This window comes from Cydia splendana, chromosome 7 (genome assembly GCF_910591565.1).
Source record: "Cydia splendana chromosome 7, ilCydSple1.2, whole genome shotgun sequence".
Classification (NCBI taxonomy): Eukaryota; Metazoa; Arthropoda; class Insecta; order Lepidoptera; family Tortricidae; genus Cydia; species Cydia splendana.
The window spans coordinates 2,003,980-2,025,167 of NC_085966.1; the positions used below are offsets into that span (position 1 = coordinate 2,003,980).

Here is a 21,188-nt window from a genome sequence, read left to right on the forward strand (position 1 = left end):
CACAATGTGTTAATAATTACCACCAGCGTGTCACTAAACTTTCAAAGTTAAACTATTAAACAGTCACGTTAGGCACAAATGTAGTTTAAATTGTTATACCACCCCGAAATCGCTAACGCCAATTTTGTAGCCCGCACCACAGAATAAATAATAGTACTGGGTACAGAAGACTCACTCTCTAACAAAACGCGTCTGTTACGATCAGGACAGATATGGCCGCTAGGTGGTGACAGCGCCACGCGCGGCTTATGGCTAGCCACCAAAATTGGTGCGGAATGGATGTACTTTTAGCTACCTGTAGCAAAGCGACGAAATCGCGGAGTGAGCCACGCCTGCCCGCACTTAGGTTCTGCACACTCAATGTCGATGAAAATGGGTCTCTTTTGTACCGAAGAGTCATACTACAAAGTACTCTATAAATTTTGGTTCCCTTGAGAGTGTCGAAATAAACGTTTTTTGCGGCATAAACGGTCGTAATCTTCTTTTTACTTTCATTTGATTTCTTTACAGCTTCATGGGAATCATGGGGCTGAAGACATGTTCCCCTAGTGTGAATTTCATTCGATATAGTGACGTGACGTACGCGTTTGCGTTGTCACATTTTGAGTTTCCAAAACGTCCCGCTTGGCGCGCTGTTCAAAATCCCATACAAATATAGACATTACGCAAATTAGCAGATATATATATATAATTCCGTATAAGATAAATAAAGTCTAAGAAAAAAACGTGCCTCGGAAATCAAGAAAAAGTCATTCTCGAATAGATGGCGCCATACCTTTGGCCTATTCTCGGCTAGATGGCGTTGACGACACCGTTTGATATTTAACAATTTTAACACATATCAGTGAAAGAACATGGGTCAGTATGGAACAATAAAAATTAAAAATCATTTATCCGTAAACATATTTTGATTAATTTATACATTTTCAATTTTATTTTAAGTTTTAATCGTGTGTCGATAGATGACAGTAAATGTACCGTGACTACAAAATTTACTTTGGCAATAGCCCTCTATACTATCTGTTCTCTTTGACATTAGATATTATTTTCTCGAACGGTACAAGATATATCCCCTACGATAAAACTGAATTATTAAATTGACAATTAAGTCACCCCTCTGCCTTATCAGTAAGTTAATTGACCTCCCTGAGAACTCAAACTCATATTGTTATATCGCTGTCCTACTCATATTGAATACTAAAGAATGAGACACAAATATCAGTGGTGTGTCAAATGTATGAAATAATAATAATTACGTTTCCTTTACACAATTAAAGCATGTGCTTGTAGTTAAGTAAGAGTATGAGAGTACCATAAGGCGCGGGCGTAAAATGGTCGGGCTATTATTGTCTGTCCACCAAGGCTCGGAACCATGGTCTAATAAAACATGGTCTTCTATTCCCAGAGTGACACGGGCCTACGTCACAATAACATTGCCACTTTATTTCAACATAACATGTTACATGGGTACATTATACCTATGGTTAATAAGTTAAAATATTTCTTTATAATTTTATAATTTTCATTTATATGTATTTTATCTTAAATTTTATAATAACACGTCATTTTTAATTATTCGTTAGCAATATCTTCCGATTCACGAAAGAAATTTCAGACGTTCGGGTAATTCTGTTTCCACTACTGGCAACACAGGATAGCGCTGTCACATTTGACAATTCGGATCTAGATAACTTCATGCCCTGACCGTCATCCTTGTCGAACGCGTGTTAATTGTTATTCCTTCTCGCTCAGTGTCAGCAGTCGCAGTGTTTTCCAAACTTTTCACGTCGTAAGCTTGGTAATTAATGTGTAACTGTGAATTAGTTTTTCAAACGTTTGTCTTGTACAGATAAATAAAGTTTAATTTAATACATTAGATTTGTTTTATTTTACTATGTTTCTACATAATAACTTAAAATGAATGCCGTTAAAATAATGTTCACCGTTGGTTAAAATTCTCCCACATTTTAAAGTTTGAGAACCTGTAAACAGCATGATGACGTAGGCCCGTGTCAGTTAGGTCATACGCGAATCTCGGAATAGAGTACCAGGCGGAGTATATTATTATACCATGCTCGGAACCGGTTTTTGCTTCACACAAAAAATACCGGTATTATTACATTGTTTTTCGTTCTTTGCTTCATTTGGGATAATCTAATAATACGAAGTTGTTACTGTAGTTGTTAATTACCTAAATATATAATACAGTCCTACGTAAAGAGCATAAAATAATTAAAAATATTGGGCTATTTCGGGTTTTTCAAATAAACCGGTTCCGATGTAAGGAACTTTGAATAATTTGAATATACCTAAAAAGGTACATAATACAAAAGTCTGCTAATTCACTGAAATTCCTGACATTTTCGTGTTCCGGCCGCATTCCTGACAAAAATTCCTGACATGTCAGAAAAATTCCTGACATCTGGCAACCCTAGTCATAGTGGCCATCTCTTTGGCTGGTTTTAGTGTCACGCGGACCGTCCGTGCGGATCGCTCCGCACCGGACCAATATGTATTAAGTTCAGGCACTAATAGTACTACCGTACAGAAAATTCACTCCTTCACAAAAGTCTGCTTTAGGTATAAAAGTATACCTATACTCGCCGCCTGCAACAAAATTGAAACTTATAACCGCGCACGAACGATGAATCTTCATTGCACGAGCGTCACGTGACACGACTATCGTGCGGTCGAGCGACAGCCCACTGCCATACAGCTGCCCTGCCCGGGAGGGCGCCGGCCAAATGTACTACCTAAACTGCGTAGTGACACCCCCCTGGTTCAGGGAGCGTTCCAGAGTAAAGCTGACGACCGTCCGCGCGGACAGCTTTCTCATGCAATTTGCCGGTGTGGAGCGATTCGCACGGACGGTCTGCGTTACACTAAAACCAGCCTTACTAATAAAACGTGTAAACTATGTATATGCGAGAGAGATGCATTACAAGATAGACGGTAAAAGTTTAACCATCATATTCCTACAGGAATTCGACTTCTACTAATGACAAGTAGTGACATTGCGGCTTAGAAACATGACCACGTTTGTTCTGTAACTAGTAAATTATACAATAAATTCATTGAAAATTACAAATTTTATGATAGACCAAGTTATAGTGTGTGTAGGTATGGTAAAAATAATATAACTTCTACATGACATTAAAGCTCTCCAAAGGGCATCTACGTGTTGGATCAATATCCCCACGCAAGCTTATCAAAAGACCGGTATTTATAGGCCCGTGAAATCCAAAATGGAGATAAAATAATGTAACTTGTAATACGAGATTATGCATCGTTTTACATTCCAGAGCAATAGAAACGGGTCACTCTGTGTAACAATTCTATACAACGTGACCCTATTTCATTCCTTATAAGTGTAAATGGAGAAAGGAATTGTATGGTGTCCCTCACAATATTAAACCAGAATTACTCAACATTATTGAGGCGGCAATGGGAAGTGAATTTGACAAATTGTGACGTCCCACGGGTAAAGGTACCTTATGGTGGTTGGCGCTTACGACGCGTAGCAGCGTATTTGTATAAGAGCGTCGTGAATAACAGCGTAAGCGCCAGCCGAAATAAGGTACCTTTTCCCGTGTAACGTCACAATTTACTTTTGATGGTGCATCATAATTGGTTCGGTTAGATGTTAATAGGGGAATGAAAGAGCAATTTAACGTTATTTAAGTGATTTATGTCATTTAAAAGGGACCGTTTGAGTAGGAATTAAGCCTTATTAAGTTGTTTCAAAGAGAATTTCTAGATAGACCGCGGGCCAGGAGCAAATATCGTCAGTCATCGCCTCCCGCTTGATAATTTGTCAGATGATAGTTTAGATGCTATCATGAATTAAAAAAATAGTCAGCCGGTTGTATCGCGGTGGAAAGACCATCAGTTGGTCATGTCCGCAAATCCATAAGGCGTTTATTGAAATGCCTGATGAAATCCTACATGCAAAGTTTCATGATTTAGTTATTACTATAATAAAAAGGTACAGCGCTTATTTTATACATGCTTATGCAAGTAGCTGACGGTCTTTCCACCGCTATACAACCGGCTGACGATTGTTTTTATTTATAATAACATCTAAACTATCTTCTGACAAAGTATCAAACGGGAGGCGATGACAAAATGTATTTTATTTTTTTACATGTTTCGGTGGCTGCCATTCCTCAACTCACCAACGGAGCGCCAGCTGACGTCCATGAGGGATCATCATACATAGCCGTTCACCAATATACGAGTTATCGCCCGGGAGGCGATTGGTCATGGAAATCTGTTCGTGGCTCGCGGTCCAAGAATTCAAACTTAAAGTAAAATTTCAGTATCAGAGTTCCAAATCCGTTTTGATGGTTGAAATAGGATTCCACTAGTAAGCGCCACTTGCACTCCACTAACCCGGGGTTAACCGGTTAAACCGGTAACCCAGTTTCAAATTATACTGGTAACCATGGTAACTCCAGGTTTAACCGGTTAACCCCGGGTTAGTGGGATGGTGCAAGTGGCGCTAATAAGTTAATATCTTGTACTAATATGTCTTGTGCAATAAAAAATAAGTAAATAAAAAAATACATTGAATGAAATGAAATGAAATAAGTAATACCAATATTCAAAGGATTGACAATATAATGAGATCGCTTTCTGATAGTATCGTCTACTTATATGGTGTTACAATGCTACATATCTATCTTTTTCAAAAAGTAAACTCTATAAAAAATAAGTAAATTAAACAAAGTAAGCAACCCAAATAAGTAAAATTAACGACATAATACTCTAAACCATTATCATTCTCTCTGGCGCCACTCAAGTAATTAAAGAGGAGCGTCCGACACAAGGCAGATTTGATGAGCAAATTAAAGCGGGGGCTCACGAACAAAAATTTAATCAAATTAAGCAGAAACGGACAGAATAAGGTCATTACTGAACAAATTTCTTAGAAAATTACTGTTTATTGAGAATGTTGAGATGTAGATTGACTTGATGATGATGCTCTCCTGACCGATTTCGGCCACAGCGACTGTGTGCTCTGGAGTAGGCAATTTTTAACTCGTGTTATTAGAGTGTAGCTGATCCACTCTCTGATGCGCCCTTAAGTGGCTCACATACCCTATCTTCTTGCTAAATACTGGCTAAATAAAATGTACAGTATAAGAATTGAATTATATGTCGATTCACGAAAGCTGTTGTAGATTTTATCTGGTGTTTCGAAAAGTCAGACACACAGAGTTAAGGCTCATTTAGACGGTGCGAGAGCTCGCATGCGAGTTTCATTACATAGTGGTATTTGATTGGTCGGCTGAATTGGATGTAACCAATTAGTCCTCAATGTAACTAAAATCGCATATGAATTCGACGCCGTCTAAATCAGCCCTTAATTTCGCATGAATAATATTTACAAGCGGCGCAAATATGCTGTCCTCGACGAGGGCTACATATTTGCGCCGTTTGGCGTAGAAACTCTAGGACCGTGGGGGCCTAGCGCAAAAACCTTTTTCAAGGAAATGTCCCAGCGCCTTACTGACACCTCAAATGACCGGAAGGCTGGCAGCTATGTACCTCGGCCAGAGGATAACCCTGGCCATCCAAAATGGTAACGCTGCCAGCCTTCTGGGCGCCATAAAGCATGGAGGTGACCTGGGAAGCCTTATTTATTTTTAAGTTTACTTTAAGATTTGTATTTAATTTTAATGTGTAGTTTTTTTTTTCATTTTGTCCATAATATTTGTTAGGATAAAAGAAACCATTTTTGAATTTAAACCGTTAGTGTCGTAAATTTCTCTCCCCAACAGAACCAACCAAACTGAATAGATCCGGCTTGTCCCCGCAAGCGCGCGCGCAGGATGCGCCCATTGAAGCTATCAATCGAGGCGACGACCTCTTTCTGGATCCACGAAAGATAGGGCTGATAAAAATGTACACACATTGTTGTTTAACATATATTTACTTTCAAAACGGGGTATTTACGATGTATGGTAGTTTTTCAGTGTTAACGATATTTCGGCACAGTTGCACATGCCATCTTCTGTGAGTTATTGAGCATGCTAGTTTTCAGTAGACGTATGATATATGGCGTTATCTGTGTGATAAAACGATTGGACGAATGAACGAAGTAACACGTTGTCACGTCGATAAGCTCTATTATCTTCTTTGCGTTAGTCGCGTGATAAAGATGTGATACAATTTCTGGTTTTAGCTATAAAGTAAAATGTAAATCCCTTGCGGGCCAATAAACTTTGCCAAGACCGTGATTGATTCCCACTTAGAATAGATAAGTATTCAAAATTGTACAAAACGGTAGGTAAATAATAATAATATACTATCAGCAGACATACTGGGCAACGTAATCAAAAATATACAGCTGGCATGATCAAAATACTGATTCCTGATCATACCGTGCAGTGTCACTTTCCTTTCGGCTTTTGTGACTATTGGTAAAAACTGCGAAACACTGTCAAAGATAATGAAAAGGAACATAATTATCGTAATAAATAAAGAACGGATTGATGTTCTCATAGTCATTATCGAAGTCATGAACTGGTGTGACGACCCTACGTTTGCAAATCGTTCAGATGAACCAGACGTTGTAAGGGTCATTGTCGTAAATGCAAGAATTGTCACCACAATAGGCTCGGTAAAAATAAAATTATGCTTTCCTTTGTCACTTATCGCTGACGATGACGGTATTAACCTTTCGTATGCCTTGCCCCGTATACGTATAAAAAACGTGGGACTGTAATGTAATATGCAATTTCAAGGTTAATAAATTCAGTAGCAAATTTTAGACAAAGTGTCAATTTTGGCAGAAACAAATTACGTGTACCTATGTATATTTGTGAAAGATGGAGGAAAATCGGTAGTCATTTTGAAACTTTGTCCCTTTTAACCGCCTTCAGGAGACTTTCAATTAATCGTAAAGTATTTTGTCCATTGTTTGAAAAACTGCTTAACTAATTATTCAAGATTTTTTTTATGTTTAAAAGAATATCCTTTTACTTAAAGGATTTGTGTTTTTTAATTTATGTACTACCATTTTTGAAGCAATTTCATATTTATCTTCCACTGTTCTTTTAATCCCAAATCTCAAATTAGTTACTAAAGGCAAGAAAAAAATCTAAGTATAGGATTTTATCCTTCATTTTTACCTAAATAGTGACAGTAATGGTTGATATATCTCATCTCTCTGTCAAAACTTCTGCATCCTGGCCCTTCAACAAACAGTTATCAATCAACAAAGGTCCATGTTTTGTCAGTGAGCATTTACAATAATATAATGGGGGGCCCAACAACGCTCTTCCGTCCGTCTGTCTCGCAATTGGCTGGGACTATCATATCCCTGTCTAGTTAAAGTTAATGTGTAATGTGGTATGGTACGGATTTCAGCAAGAGTTCAAGCTGTGTTTGTGAGGTTTATTTAGTGCCTGTAAGTTAACTCTGCAATAAGTTAAAAAGTGAAGTTAATGGTTTGAAAGCTCCCCGTGCTACTATATCCATCATTTGCTTGTCCTAGTTTTGGGAATATTTTTCCATAAATCTCTATCTCCTGTCCGTAAAAGACAGTGCATACACATTCGATCCACTTTTTACTTGGCTTGCATTTCCTCTTACATCCCTGGATCTTTGCACATAGTGCACATCCGTTCCAAATACCTTTTTCTTCACATGACTTTCGTCAGCATCACTTCCCTTATTAATAAAAAAAAATCCATACAGTCGCTTAAATTTTCTTTTAGCCCTCAAAGTCTACACCTTATATCATGTTTACATCTTATATCATGACTCATATCTAAAACGTTATAAGACTTTCACCCCTCACCCCATACTGTGCTGGGGGATATGCTCTTAATTTTTCAAGTATGACTGCAATTTTCGTTAAATATTCATTCCCATTACATCGTAAATCCGTCATCGCCGTCACGTGCAATCTCATCAACCGCTTCATCATTCAAAAGTATGAAGGAGGTTCTCAAATCGACGGCATTTTTTTTATATTAAGAGGAAAGGGGACGGCCGTTTCTCCATACAAACGTAGTCCCCATTTTCCTCTCTGGATATTAACATTATGGAAACCATAGCTGCCCCTACGCTTGACTTTTTTAGATTTTTTTCGATTATTGTAAAAATTTGGAGCGAAAAACAGTTTTCATACAAATTTTTAAATGCTCCTAACTCTTATAATAAAAAAAAAATCAAACGTAGAGGTATAGCTGTGGTTGATATACAACAAATTGTGTCAAAACATTTTCATTACTGTTAATATCCAGACAGGAAAATATAATAAATGAAATAAAAATGAGGACTATGTTTGTATGAAAAGGCGATTTCGCTCGGGTCCTCCACTTTCGTCTCATACCTTTAGTACCGTTTGGTAATCAAAATTTCGTAACCAGGTACAGAATGGGAATCAAGATTCCCAGTTTGTAGCCGGTTACGTATTGGGCCAGCGTGGTACCGCTTGGTAACTAAATTTGGTAACTAGCTACAAAATGGCAATCTAAAATTCCCTGTATGTAGCCAGTTACGAATTAGGCCAGAAAATTAAGTAATTTTGGATTCCCATTTTGTAGCCGGTTACAAAATTTAGTTACCAAACGGTACTAAAGGGTCTCATACTGCCCAATTACTCAAAGACTGGATCTGAATAATTACGTTTTTTGTTTCTATATGTACATAATATGTAGTTGTAATCAGGTCCACCCAAAGAGATACCTTCTTTCTCACTTCTTAGATTAATGTACCTATTCAGGTTAACAGTTCGTCCTAATTAAATACCAGTCTGCTTGAAACACGTCTAGGGAAATAAGCCATCCACCTAATTATTGGCACTAGTGATTGGGATACTCTAGGGCAATTAAGGTCTCAGAGGCGTTCAGATGCCAGACTAGTTAATTAAGAGGTAATTAGAGAAACTGGAAAATAAATAAATGGATACCTGCATAGAAGAAACAATACCTTTTATTTAACAAATTGGGGTTTAATTTAAGGCCAAAAAAACATCTCAGAAAATTCCAACTATAAACAAAAGGGCAGATTTTCATATACCTACCTTATTTCTAGTGATATAAGGCCCTTTAGTTCTAGGTACGTGTATAGTAGGGCGAAGATAGCGCGGCGCGGCGTAGCAAAGGATGTGATCTACTTAGATATTACATTTAATTTGTGCGTAATTCATTCAATTTATTGCTACTGTTTTGATATATTTATTGCGATATCAATTAAGAGTAACTAATTGTTTGTATTGATTTGTTATAATGATATATGGACATAGTGTAATAAATAAGTGGATGGGAAAGGGCCTGGACGTGGACGCAGTCCAATACGTTGGTCCGACTAGATCCGCACCGCTCTTGACTCCACAGTCCACGTGGCTCTCCACACCGCCAAGGACAGAACCAGATGGAGAGAAGTTGTGAGAGAGAAGGTGATTCAGAAGGGAGGTCACGACCCTCAGCACTGAGGATAACGACGCAAGGAGTGTAATAAATAATATGCTGATATTTTACAGTCGATATTCTAACACGTCTATTTAATGATCCGTTTGACCAGGTTGTATTTTGGTGTCCCAGCTTGCGAAGCTGATGGTGATGATCGAATCTTGAAAAGGGTTCATTTGTGCGATAAGAAGTTTTTCTGTTTTAAGATTATACACTAATTGACATTAATTGTGGTTCATTCCTCTCGAACACGAAACCATTTTTGTAAAACTCTTTACGCCCTATGAGGCCATCGTACCATATCGCCCACACTGTTAACTGACAGTAAACCTTATTACCAAAGGCATTAGGTCCAGCGATGGACAGTTAAGAGCTTTGCTGTTTGTGTGACATTTCAATGTGTCGGTCCCGTATGCACTAATTAAAACCATTAACGGCCAAGTGGCCGAAAGGACAGATGTTGTGTGCTAAACCAATTATATGACGCCATATTGTTTCAGCAATATCCAGCTATGTTGCCAGTTACAACATATTTAGGAACTGACAGAAAAGCGCGGTCAAGAAACAAGAAAAATATAGGAAAGTAAGCGGACGAAAGCTTCGTGGAAAAAATGTGCTCTCATGTTGTAAAAAATATAGATATTAAAAACTCGAAAATATACGGTGTCTAATTAATATGATGATTTATATTATAATTATATGAAAAACTGAAGTAAGACTGGTAACTCATCAGTTAAGGGGCCCACTAGTACGCAGTAAAATTTTACAGCTTCGAAAAACTGACAGGCTAATATCGTCCGACGAACTGGTAATCTGTGGGCCCCTTTACTCTATGAAAATGGCATTTGCCGAAAAATCGGGAACAAAAAAAAAGATAAAACCTATTTACTATTTTTTAAATAAATACGAAATAAATCAATTTTAAACCCATATAGCATATTCGTAACTTTTACTTTTTAAAAGATGTAGGGTGCAAGCCGTAATAAAATTAAGATTCATCATTAAAAACATTATAATTATTGTCCACAAAAAGACGCACGTTTTCTGGAAGTCGAATTTACAGTTTTAAACCCAAATATGGTAAAAATTTTCATGCCACTTAATTAGATTTCTTAGAAAGCACATATGGCTGAACGAATGTGCATCCGCCTGGGAGGACTTCTGAAATTACTGGAGCGGATAATTTTCTTCCTGAGGTAGGTAATAAAAAATAGGCTTAGTAAAAATCTCCTAAAAATATTTAAATGATGAAATTAAATTACCACTGACTTAAAGATAAACGAGTAGTATTTAATATAAACAATAGTAATTATTTTATGACACTAGTAAACCAAAAATACGTTCTAATCTAAAAACTTTTGATACCTAAGTTTATACTCCTACGCCTACGTGTACTAAAAATATCTGGTATATCAAAATAATTCATTGTTTATATTGCGCATTGTGGGCTTTGTCAGGTCGACAAATGTAAAAATGCACATTGGTAACAGGCTTATTATAATTTATAATCCGCAATTAGCTTTAGGCACCTACAGACTCATTCAAGTACTATTTTGTAGGTATCTATGTGTGCATGCAAGTTTTTATAATCAACACTAATTTAAAAACTGAAATGTGATGAAGCATCAATTAGGCAAAATAGGCGTTCTTTGATACCCGAAAAGTTTGTAAATATGTATGCTTCAGCATTATCAATTTATCATTTGAATTTTTAACTCACCGCAATCCTAAGTTGTTCAAGAAACTATAACGATTATACTAGAAAACAATTATTTTTGCAATATTTGCCAATTATTCAAAATTAAACACATTCCAAAATTACACAAAAACACGCACACAATTGTCACGAAAGTACCAGGCTCGCAGAGTCGGGAGGAGCGCGCGTCCCGAATGCCGCCGGGAGACTGGGAGTTGATCGGGCACACTAAGGGTTGATTGGGGCATAGACAATGGATGCTGTATGTTTTGGACGGATTTTTGGCTGATTTTTTTCAATTCTGGAGCGAGGTTGTGTTTTAATTATTTAAATCGTTCAAGTTTAAATTATGCAAGTAGTTTTGTTCCGTTTTTGTTAAATTTCACATGAAAAAAAAAACGAGTAAAATTAGCATTTTAGAATTTTTCATTAGGTTTAAAATTCTTAATTGAATCTAATTATATGTTAAAATTAGTTTAGAGACGATTCTAAACATTCAGCTAAGTGAGCCTTCCTGGTCTCAAGCGTCCCTCCCCATTCGGTTTGGAGGTTTAGGAATTCGCAAAATTTCCAGTGTGGCTTCCCCAGCCTTTTTGGCGTCCACTCATAGCACGTCTGGTCTCATAGGAAATATCTTAAGGGCTTTGCCCACAAACTGTGAGATTGCGGGCTTTGAGGATGCCAAAAATGCTTTTAAAATTGCTTGCCCAGGCAAACAATTTCCAGACAACCCAAATTCACAAAGGAGTTGGGATAATGTTTACTGTGATTTAACTTACAATACTCTCCTAAACAACTGTACAGGTCCAGACCGCGCGAGGCTTTTGGCGGTCGGAGCCCGGGAAGCCGGTTACTGGCTACATGCCCATCCTTCGCCCAATACTGGTACTTTCTTGGATCCGGCCTCCCTTAGACTGGCGACTGGTTTGCGACTCGGGGTTTCGGTGTGTACGCCACACATATGCTCTTGTGGCACGGACGTGGACCGACTGGGACACCACGGATTATCTTGTCAAAAAAGTGCAGGCCGTTTTTCGAGACATGCGTCGCTTAATGACATAGTCCGTCGGTCTCTTGCCACCATCAATGTGCCTGCTCTTCTTGAGCCGACTGGCATTATCAGAGATGATGGCAAGAGGCCCGATGGAGTGTCCTTAGTTCCTTGGAGCTTGGGACGGATGTTGGTGTGGGATGCTACCTGCGTAGACACACTGGCACCGTCCCACCTCCAACGGACTACTGTAAAAGCGGGCGGAGCGGCGGAAAGCGCCGAAATTCTAAAACGTAACAAATATAAGAGCCTCGGTAGAGAGTACCATTTTGTACCATTTGGTGTTGAAACTCTAGGTCCATGGGGTCCCAGCGCGCATAAGTTGTTCGCAGAAATCGCGAAGCGTCTGGTTGACGTAACTGGTGACCGAAGAGCTGGCGGCTACCTCGCACAACGTATCAGCATTGCGATACAGCGAGGAAATGCCGCCAGCATCCTTGGTACAATGCCTCAAGGGCCTATTTTAGATTTAAGCTAGTTATTAATTTCGTTTAGTAGTACCACTGTATATATATTGTATGTAAATAAATGTTTTAATCAGTACATAAATAAATTATGCTGTAAGTAAATTTTCGATATTAATTATATGTTAGTAAAATTAAAGACATTTCTTTTCAAAATAAATGAAATCCCATTTTTGTGTGGAATTTACGTGACTTAATTTGGGTCTTGTTTGTTTGTTAAAGCTTAAAATAAAACTTATAAGGTCCGATCAAGTCGTTAACCAATTTTAAAGCTGTTCGTAATTTGTATGTACAAGCGTATATCGGAGAGCGGTCGAGGTGGTCAAAAATATCTGGGCGCGTAGCCAACGTGCCAATCGTTAACGTTCCTTAGCGTATCGTAGTCATCTCTCTCTATCACTCTTATTGGTGCGACAGTGACAGTTGCGTTTCCTTCGCTACGGAGCGTTAACGAATGGTACGTTGGCTACATTATATGTTATCACAGTCAAGTTATCTAAAATTCCTAACAACCCAACAACTACAGTCATTTGATTTTCTACTACCCATTTCGCGTCAATAAGGCTCATTTTATCCATTGATAGTTTCGCCAACTATCAAATTTTCCTGGATAGTTTTCGCCACACACAAGTACCAGGCGATCAGAAGTATTCAGGAGCTAAAGCTTTCCATAAAGCAGGCGACACGTTGGCGCGAGGGGTGCAACCTATGTGAGTGCAATATACAAACTTACCTTTGCTATTGTGGAACTTTAAAACTATCCTTAAGTGTTTCAGCTTTAGGTTTAATTTTGGGTATGAACTACTGTGTTTAACGGTAAGAATAAGTTTGTTTGTGGTTGTAATATAAGGGTTTATAGTTTGAAGCGGAAATATATATTTTATTGTACATTTATATTGTCGCCGTAAGAATGTTTGGGATTAGTTATTATTGAAAGCAATATTGAGTATGTTGTTATTGTTGTCTTACTTAATACTCGCAGACGGAGTTTTGTCACGTAACTTGGATACTTACGTGTGTATCCTGTAGGTGTATAAATATTCGATTCTGATGATAATCTATGTTCCTCTTTATTTAAGTAAAATAAAATACTAAAAAACATACAAAAACAATACAAAATACATAAAAAACCTAACCTAGGGTACGGCCGGCAGCAGGCAGGGCCTAAGATGCCGGTGGTTAGGGCTGCAGAGAGAGGAACTGACGTCCTATACGCGCCGTGTCCAAGATTACCGCATTTCTGCATCTGAATCTTGATCCAGCCACCTAGCGAGTCTCTCTAGGTGTTGATCGAGACTTTGCTATGAGACCGTTACAATCACAAAGTGTTGAAATGTCATCATTAATGTCTATGAAAACATGACGTTTATTATGACACCTCTTCATTTTGTTCTGTTTTGTATAGGCTTCACTGTCCAGTGTCCAGAACCCTAGTGTAAATTTAATTTGACAGCGTGACAAGCGTTCGCAGTTGCGTTATGTCTATTTTTGTATGGGATTTTGAACAGCGCGCCAAGCGGGACGTTTTGGAAACTCAAAATCCCTTCTATCATCGCACATGATGAGTTGATGACGTTCCTTTGGTCTGTTTTGGTCTGTTAGTCTCCACACGACACGTGACAGACACGTATGCAGTCCGAAGTACCAGGGTGTTAGAAGTTACAAGGGGTGTGATATAAGCCAAGTAAAGCCGGCGTCACACTGGTGGTAGAATTAAGAGCGTTTTTACAGCTGTCGTGAATCCAAAAACCTCGTTTCCAATATTTCACTTACCCACCACCACCAGTTGCACCATGTACTTATTAAATACTCCTTCGATATCGGAACGGACAGTGTGAATACGCTACATAAGGCCCTATTCGCACAAACAAATCTGTATTACTGTAGAAGGAACGCCTACATTATGGCCATCAAAGTATATAATCAACTGCCTTCTAATCTACGTAACTTGCCCTTGAATAAATTCAAAGCTCAGCTCCACCAATGGCTTACTCATAGAGTATTTTACTCAATAAACGAGTTCTTTGCTTACAAAGAAGACTCTGTAATATATTAGTTAAGTTAGTTGCATGATTGATTTAGTCCTTTAATTTTAAGTTTTTCATTTGATATTCGCACGCCAGAAAAGGCGTAATATGTAGAACTATTTTGTACCTACTTAAGACCACTATGTAACCATATTACTGCGAATAAACCATTTGTATTTGTATTTGTATTTGCGCTTTATCAACACGCGTTAAAAAAGCGTTTGAATGACAAATGGATACATGTGTATTTATTCACACGATAGCGGTGGCACTTTTTAACAAATGTTGGATTTTCAACTTTCAGCGTTAGCCGTTAAATCGAATTTAGCGTGCGGTCGGATTCAAACGCTTTTTTAACGCGCGTTGAAAAAGCGCTCGTGCGAATGGAGCCTAACAAGGGGTGCGACGTAAGGCTGGCGACACATTGGCGGGGCAGCTTCCTCCCCTATCTTATTTGCTCACAGTTGTCGTTATCGAAGTGCTACGGAATTGGAGGATAAATAAACAATCAGTAGATGTTTACTTTCTTATCAAATGGTCATCTAGTAGTTGCTTTGTGTCAGCTGCGCTGTTTCTTATACCAGAGCAGAAGGAGGGTTGTGTTTTCAAGCTTATAGAATCTGTTCGGTATATCATTTGATATTTACCACTAGCTTTTCGGTGAAGGAAAACATCGTGAGGAAACCTGCATACATCTGCGAAGGAATTCAAAGGTGTATGAGAAGTCCCCAATCCGCATTGGGCTAGCGTGGGGACTATAGCCCAAGCCCTCTCGCGCATGAGAGGAGGCCTGTGCCCAGCAGTGGGACGTATATAGGCTGAAATGATGATGATGATGATGAGAATCTGTTCGGAAAGAATGAGTCGTGAAATGTATTGGGCCCCATACATTCCACAACTCTTCTCCATTGACGTATTATATCTAAGGACTGGCCTTACGGGCACTAAAAATGGTACTAGTTCAGCAGTTTCGAGCCAATCGTGCAGCCTAACGCAACTAGTTGCGACCAATCGCGCGCGTGATGCGGACTCATCAACCAATCGCGTGCGTGATGCGAACTCATCAACCAATCGCGTTGTAGCGATGTCTCACCGCTGTACTGGCGCCATTCATTTCCCATTCTTATTGCCCGTATGGCCAGTCTTGAGATATGATACGTCAATGCTCTTCTCTTTCCGCACAAACTATAAGTACCATGCTTGTGATGACGTGGCGCTAAATACATTTAAAAACATAAAAAAAACCATTTAAAGTAATCTACAGAAGGACTACAGTATGCTTACAAGTATTTGCAAAAACTAGTGTGAAAATCCCTAGTAGGGACATGTATTTAATTTATTCATCGTAGATTGCCAGGAGGTCAATTCTAATATCACAATTTGTTACAGTTTTGTAGTGGTTTTGACATGCCTTGACGATCGCCTTGGTGTTTGGCGCGCATCTCACGTACGACTTTTTGCGTGCACCAATCAGCGTGAATGATCTTCAAGGTCGTATCTAAATAAGATCAAAACGGTAACTCTTCTTCCTTGCGTTATCCCGGCATTTTGCCACGGCCACGGGTCATGAGAGCCTGGGTTCCGCTTGACAACTAGTCCCAAGAATGGACGTAGGCACTAGTTTTTAAGATCAAAACCAAAACAAATTGTAGAATCAGAATTGGTATCCTTGGGGCTGTCCATAAATTACGTCATCGATTTTTACCCCCCCCCCCCCCCTCTAAAATCATCCAAAAATCATGCTTCGAATGACCCCGTTTCCTCCTACGTCATGCTCCATCATCCGATGTCCAGACCCTAATTTGAAATGACGTAATTTATGAATAGCCCCCTAGCCACACACCAATAAAAGTGAAGGTCAACAATAACTATGCATAGTTTATTTTGGCCGTATCTATCTAGTTTATCCGTCCGTATGTTTATGTTTACATTGGGAGCGTTTATTAAAAGAGCAATTAGATTTGTTTATGTTTGCGCCATTGAAACTTAACGCTTATGCTTTTATGTTTTAATGAGGGAGACACGGTATTTGTTTAATTAATGTTTGTTCGATGGACGAAAACAAATGTATTATTGATTAGTTTGTAGGAAGTAATTATTTTTGCACGATGTGTCGTACTGCGCTACTAGGCTTAATAGCCGTAACAGCCATAGGAAATAGTTATTTGTTCTAAAAGAGGGCTTTGAGCTAGCGAAAGATTACAAAACTTGAAAGGTTCGAAAAGTGGAATCTTGAGCGTTGTGAGGGTTTCAAGGGGCAAGGTTTACAAACAGAAATTTTGCTACAGAGTGAAACGACGTTATTAAATATTTATCTTTCAAAAACATCACTTAAATAAATAAAATAATAAAATAAAAATAGCATACCTTCAGATCTGCCAGCCAACGTGAGGAATCATTTGGTTAGCTAGCTGGCTGCTTTTCCTCAACTCGCCAACGGAGCGACAGCAGACGTCCACTAGGGTTCATTACACATCTCCCTTAATCACTTTGCGAGTTTTTGTCCAGACCTCGGTCATGGAAATCTCTTCCTGGCCCGTCGTTAGGGGGGTGTCACTACGCAGTTTAGGTACATTTGGCCGGCGCGCCGCTCGGAGCGGCAGGCGTATGGCAGTGGGCTGCCGCTCAACCGCACGATGGTCGTGTCACGTGGCGCTCGCGCAAAGAAGATTCACCGTTCGTGCGCGGTTATAAGTTTCAATTGTGTTGCAGGCGGCGAGTATAGGTATAATTTTATACCTAAATCTGACTTTTGTGAAGGAGTGAATTTTCTGTACGGTAGTACTATTAGTTATTCTGTGCCGTCGTCTACATGCTGGTCATAAGAAATGTAGCATGTCATGATCATGATACTTTAAGCTTGTTTAAAGTTACTCTCAGAAGGGTCGTGGATATCGCCCGCATATTGTTATTAGGCGGGTCGTAAAACTAATCCAATTTGTTCACTCACACAATCGATCAGTGGATGAACCCCGGGTAGAATATTATCCAATGATGTATAATGTCTACTGATCTGGTCTGAACTTTATTTAAATTACCGTGAAATGGGGTGAGTTGGGGTAAATCCGAAGTTAAAACCTCAATAAAAGTTAATTTTTATATGTTGTCAGCTCACCCCGTAGTCGGGGTTAGGGGGGATAGGAATTGAGTGAGATGCAATTGCTAGAATTGATACAATATTACAAAAGCTTGACTTCTCAAGAGAATAAAGTATTTACGTAACAATGTGATAACTCTGGTCTAAAAATACGTTCTCACCCCCCTACCATCCAACCACCCCATTTATAACCCAACTGCCCTCGTAATCCCTACTCACCCCATTTTACGGTAATATAGGTACGCTATTGATTGAAGGTCCTTGTAAGGGTTCAGGTTGATGATTATGATAATTATGATGCAAATGAAACGTAAATTTATTGTAAAAATGACTAATATTAGCGCAAACTAGCGGCCGACCCATGCTGCAAATAATTATTAATTCATTGTGTAATTCACTCGCCTTTTGCCGTCATCCCTAACCAGACCGCTGAGCTCAAGGACTGCCAGCGCTTTGGCACTAACAAGGGCCCGACGGATGACATGGTTCATACTGGTGTGCTGGGGATTCTTCCAGCGCTTCAGAGACATGAGACCATTGCGGCCAAGAATATCCATTATTTATGTCATTAATTACATCAATAATTTTATGTCAGTTATTACGATCGTTATCTGACAGTTGTTATCATAATTATAGTTACATGTGGTTTTAGCTGTTAGTAACATTAGCGCACTCACGACATTCAGTCATGCTTTTCAAAATAGTCATTTATTATTTCATTGATACAGTTTGTACGACTGTGGCGACTGCCGCCACTGGAAATATTAATGTTCCCGGAATACAACAAGAATTGGTGGAAGAATGTATTGTAGATATTGTTGCATCAAAATCTTTGTTTAACTCAAATATAGCTGTAATTAACAATGACATTGTCAGCACTGAGTTCATTCGGAAGATTCATGAAACTAACAACGCCCAACTTTACGTGAAGGATGGTGCCGAGCATGTCGCTACATCGCCCGGTATTTTTATAATATTTGGCCAAAACTTATCGTATTTTCAAAGTCTGATTGACGTCATGAGCAGGGATTATTACCGCAAGCCAGAAGCTCTATACATCATAACAATATCAGATGCTACTAAAGATAATGTTATACTAATATTTCAGACACTTTGGAAGTATCATATTATACGTACCCTTATCATTGTTAGAGAAACAAATAATTATTCATCAATATATTCCTATTTTCCATATGCACATGGTGGTTGTGGCCGAAATTATAGTAATATAATTAAAATCAGTGATTGTAATATTGTTAAGAAATCTGATATTATTGACTGGATACGCGAACATGATATTCCTATCCTTAAGAATTGTATTTTACAAGTGGCAACTCATAATTATCCACCAATAGTTATATCGGAGATAGATCCGAATAATAAACTCGCTGTAGGAATAGAAATATATTTTTTGAACATTTTAGCAAAGATGGAAAATATTTCTTTAAATTATGTATTTCTTCCCGAATCTGAATTTGGCCAAGTATCTGATAATTTTAGTGTCAATGGACTATTAAGAAAATTATATGATAATGAAGTTGATTTGGTGATTGGGGGATTTGCGTTGAATAGTCGACGGGCGCTTTTCTTTGACTTTATATGGACCCACTTTGCGTATGAAGATAGTTTTGTTACTGTGACTCCTAGTTCCGGTCTCGAAGAACGATGGAAAATTATTTACATAGTGTTTAAACCACTGGTCTGGCTACTATTACTATTCATATTCCTACTTTGTTCATTTTTTCTTTCAATTCATGAATATAATTACACTGTACTAAATAGTAATATATCTTCTGAACTTCTTAATCTATTTGGAAATTGTACACTAAACATTTCATTATCCCTCAAAGGACAACAATTTAAAAATTTGATTATTGTTCATTGGATATGGTTTGCGTTTTTAGTAAATTGTTTTTATCTTACTAAGCTAACAAGTTTTACTACATACCGGATCAGCAATCCACAATTGAATGAATATATGTCTTTATACGATTTCAACTTTACTCCCTGTTTTGCACTTGACATAGCTCCTTTTTTGAAAAGCTCTGGCCAAGTTCCTATTATACATGAAGAATATCTAGAAACAAATGGTTGTGAAACTGCCGATTTATCCATGGATATGGTGGCAAAAACGCAAAATAAGTACACAGTCACACACTACTATCGATACCTTTGGTGGATAGCTAAAAATCCAACGAAAAAGGCACAGATTCATCTCATGAAAGAGAAACTGTACAACGCTGTTTATGCCATATTTGTAAAACGCGGTTGCCCACTTTTAAAAGATTTTCAACTTAAAATGTTGCGTTTAGTTGATAATGGTTTTGTGGTTGCTGCTAAAAAAATTCACTTGATTGATAATAATGTAGATTCGAATGTTGGTGGATCATTTGAAATTAGCAGTTTAAAATTAATAGATTTTATTGTACCGTTTAGTATTTTATGCACAGGTTCGGTACTTGCATTTATAATATTTGTAATTGAATTAATGTACGCTGATAAATAAATATTTGAACCTCAATATGAACAAAACGTAATCATCGTCATCGTGCATTTGGTATATTGTGTGTCTTATATAATAAAGTTAGTCAAAGGAAAAAAAATGCATCAGTTGCTCTTTTATTTTGCAAAGTATCACAGCAAGTACCCTAAATATATAGTATATCTAAATTCACGGGGAATATCAATCAAAATAACAATATTTCATTACTTTCTCAAATCTCTTTCTTATCGAGATTGATCTTACAATTCTGGCGATACCAATCTCGATTCACATTCTTCGCGCGAAATTTCGAATCGTCAATCTTGGTTCGAGGTTCGAGATTGTCTTTCCTAGTGATACTTCGACCACTTCTCACTTAAGAATTGGTGCAAAGTTAGATTAGACAGCCTCATGGTCATGGGTTAGATGAGTAGGATCAATGTGGAGAGGACAAGGGCTAAAGGTTTCGTATTTGTAAAGTATACGTACTTCGCTCAGATACGGTCAGAAAGGAAGACCTTCGCTGCTTCTGCAATAATTTAACTAAAGCAACTAAAATTAGTAAGAAATTAAAAAGCACTAATTAACTCCTAAGGTAACTAAATATTATAGAGAATATCGACCCGATTCGAACTTTAAGATACGTCAAATATTACGTCTAGATACGATATGGATGAGATAATTATTTCAGTGTCAAAAGTGACGTTTCTGGTTGAAGAATCTAATCCATATCGTATCTAGACGTAATATTTGACGTATCAAGTTCGAAGTAGGGCGTATGGGCCTGTTTACTGTATTCCTTATTTTAAATACTGTAATTATGTAAATAAAAGGGTTACGATAACTTTTCATAAGCTTGTTAAAATGTGTCGTTCTCAAGAAAAATGTACCGTTTTTTGTTATAAGCCGGTTAGCATTTAAAATTATATTTTAGAATTCACCCTTA

General features: G+C 38.1%; 1 protein-coding gene across 1 annotated transcript; it reads left to right on the forward strand.

Moving 5' to 3' along the window:
* The first annotated feature begins 18,773 nt into the window (after nucleotides 1–18,773).
* On the forward strand, nucleotides 18,774–20,280 carry LOC134792447 (uncharacterized). Its single transcript, XM_063763735.1, has one exon. The coding sequence runs from the start codon at nucleotides 18,779–18,781 to the stop codon at nucleotides 20,264–20,266; it is 1,488 nt and encodes a 495-aa protein (XP_063619805.1). The 5' UTR covers nucleotides 18,774–18,778; the 3' UTR covers nucleotides 20,267–20,280.
* Nucleotides 20,281–21,188: the final 908 nt, after the last annotated feature.

Bases quoted from the DNA above. Each gene is read 5' to 3' on its own strand.
- LOC134792447 (XM_063763735.1), top strand. From the start codon at position 18,779: ATGAGCAGGGATTATTACCGCAAGCCAGAAGCTCTATACATCATAACA.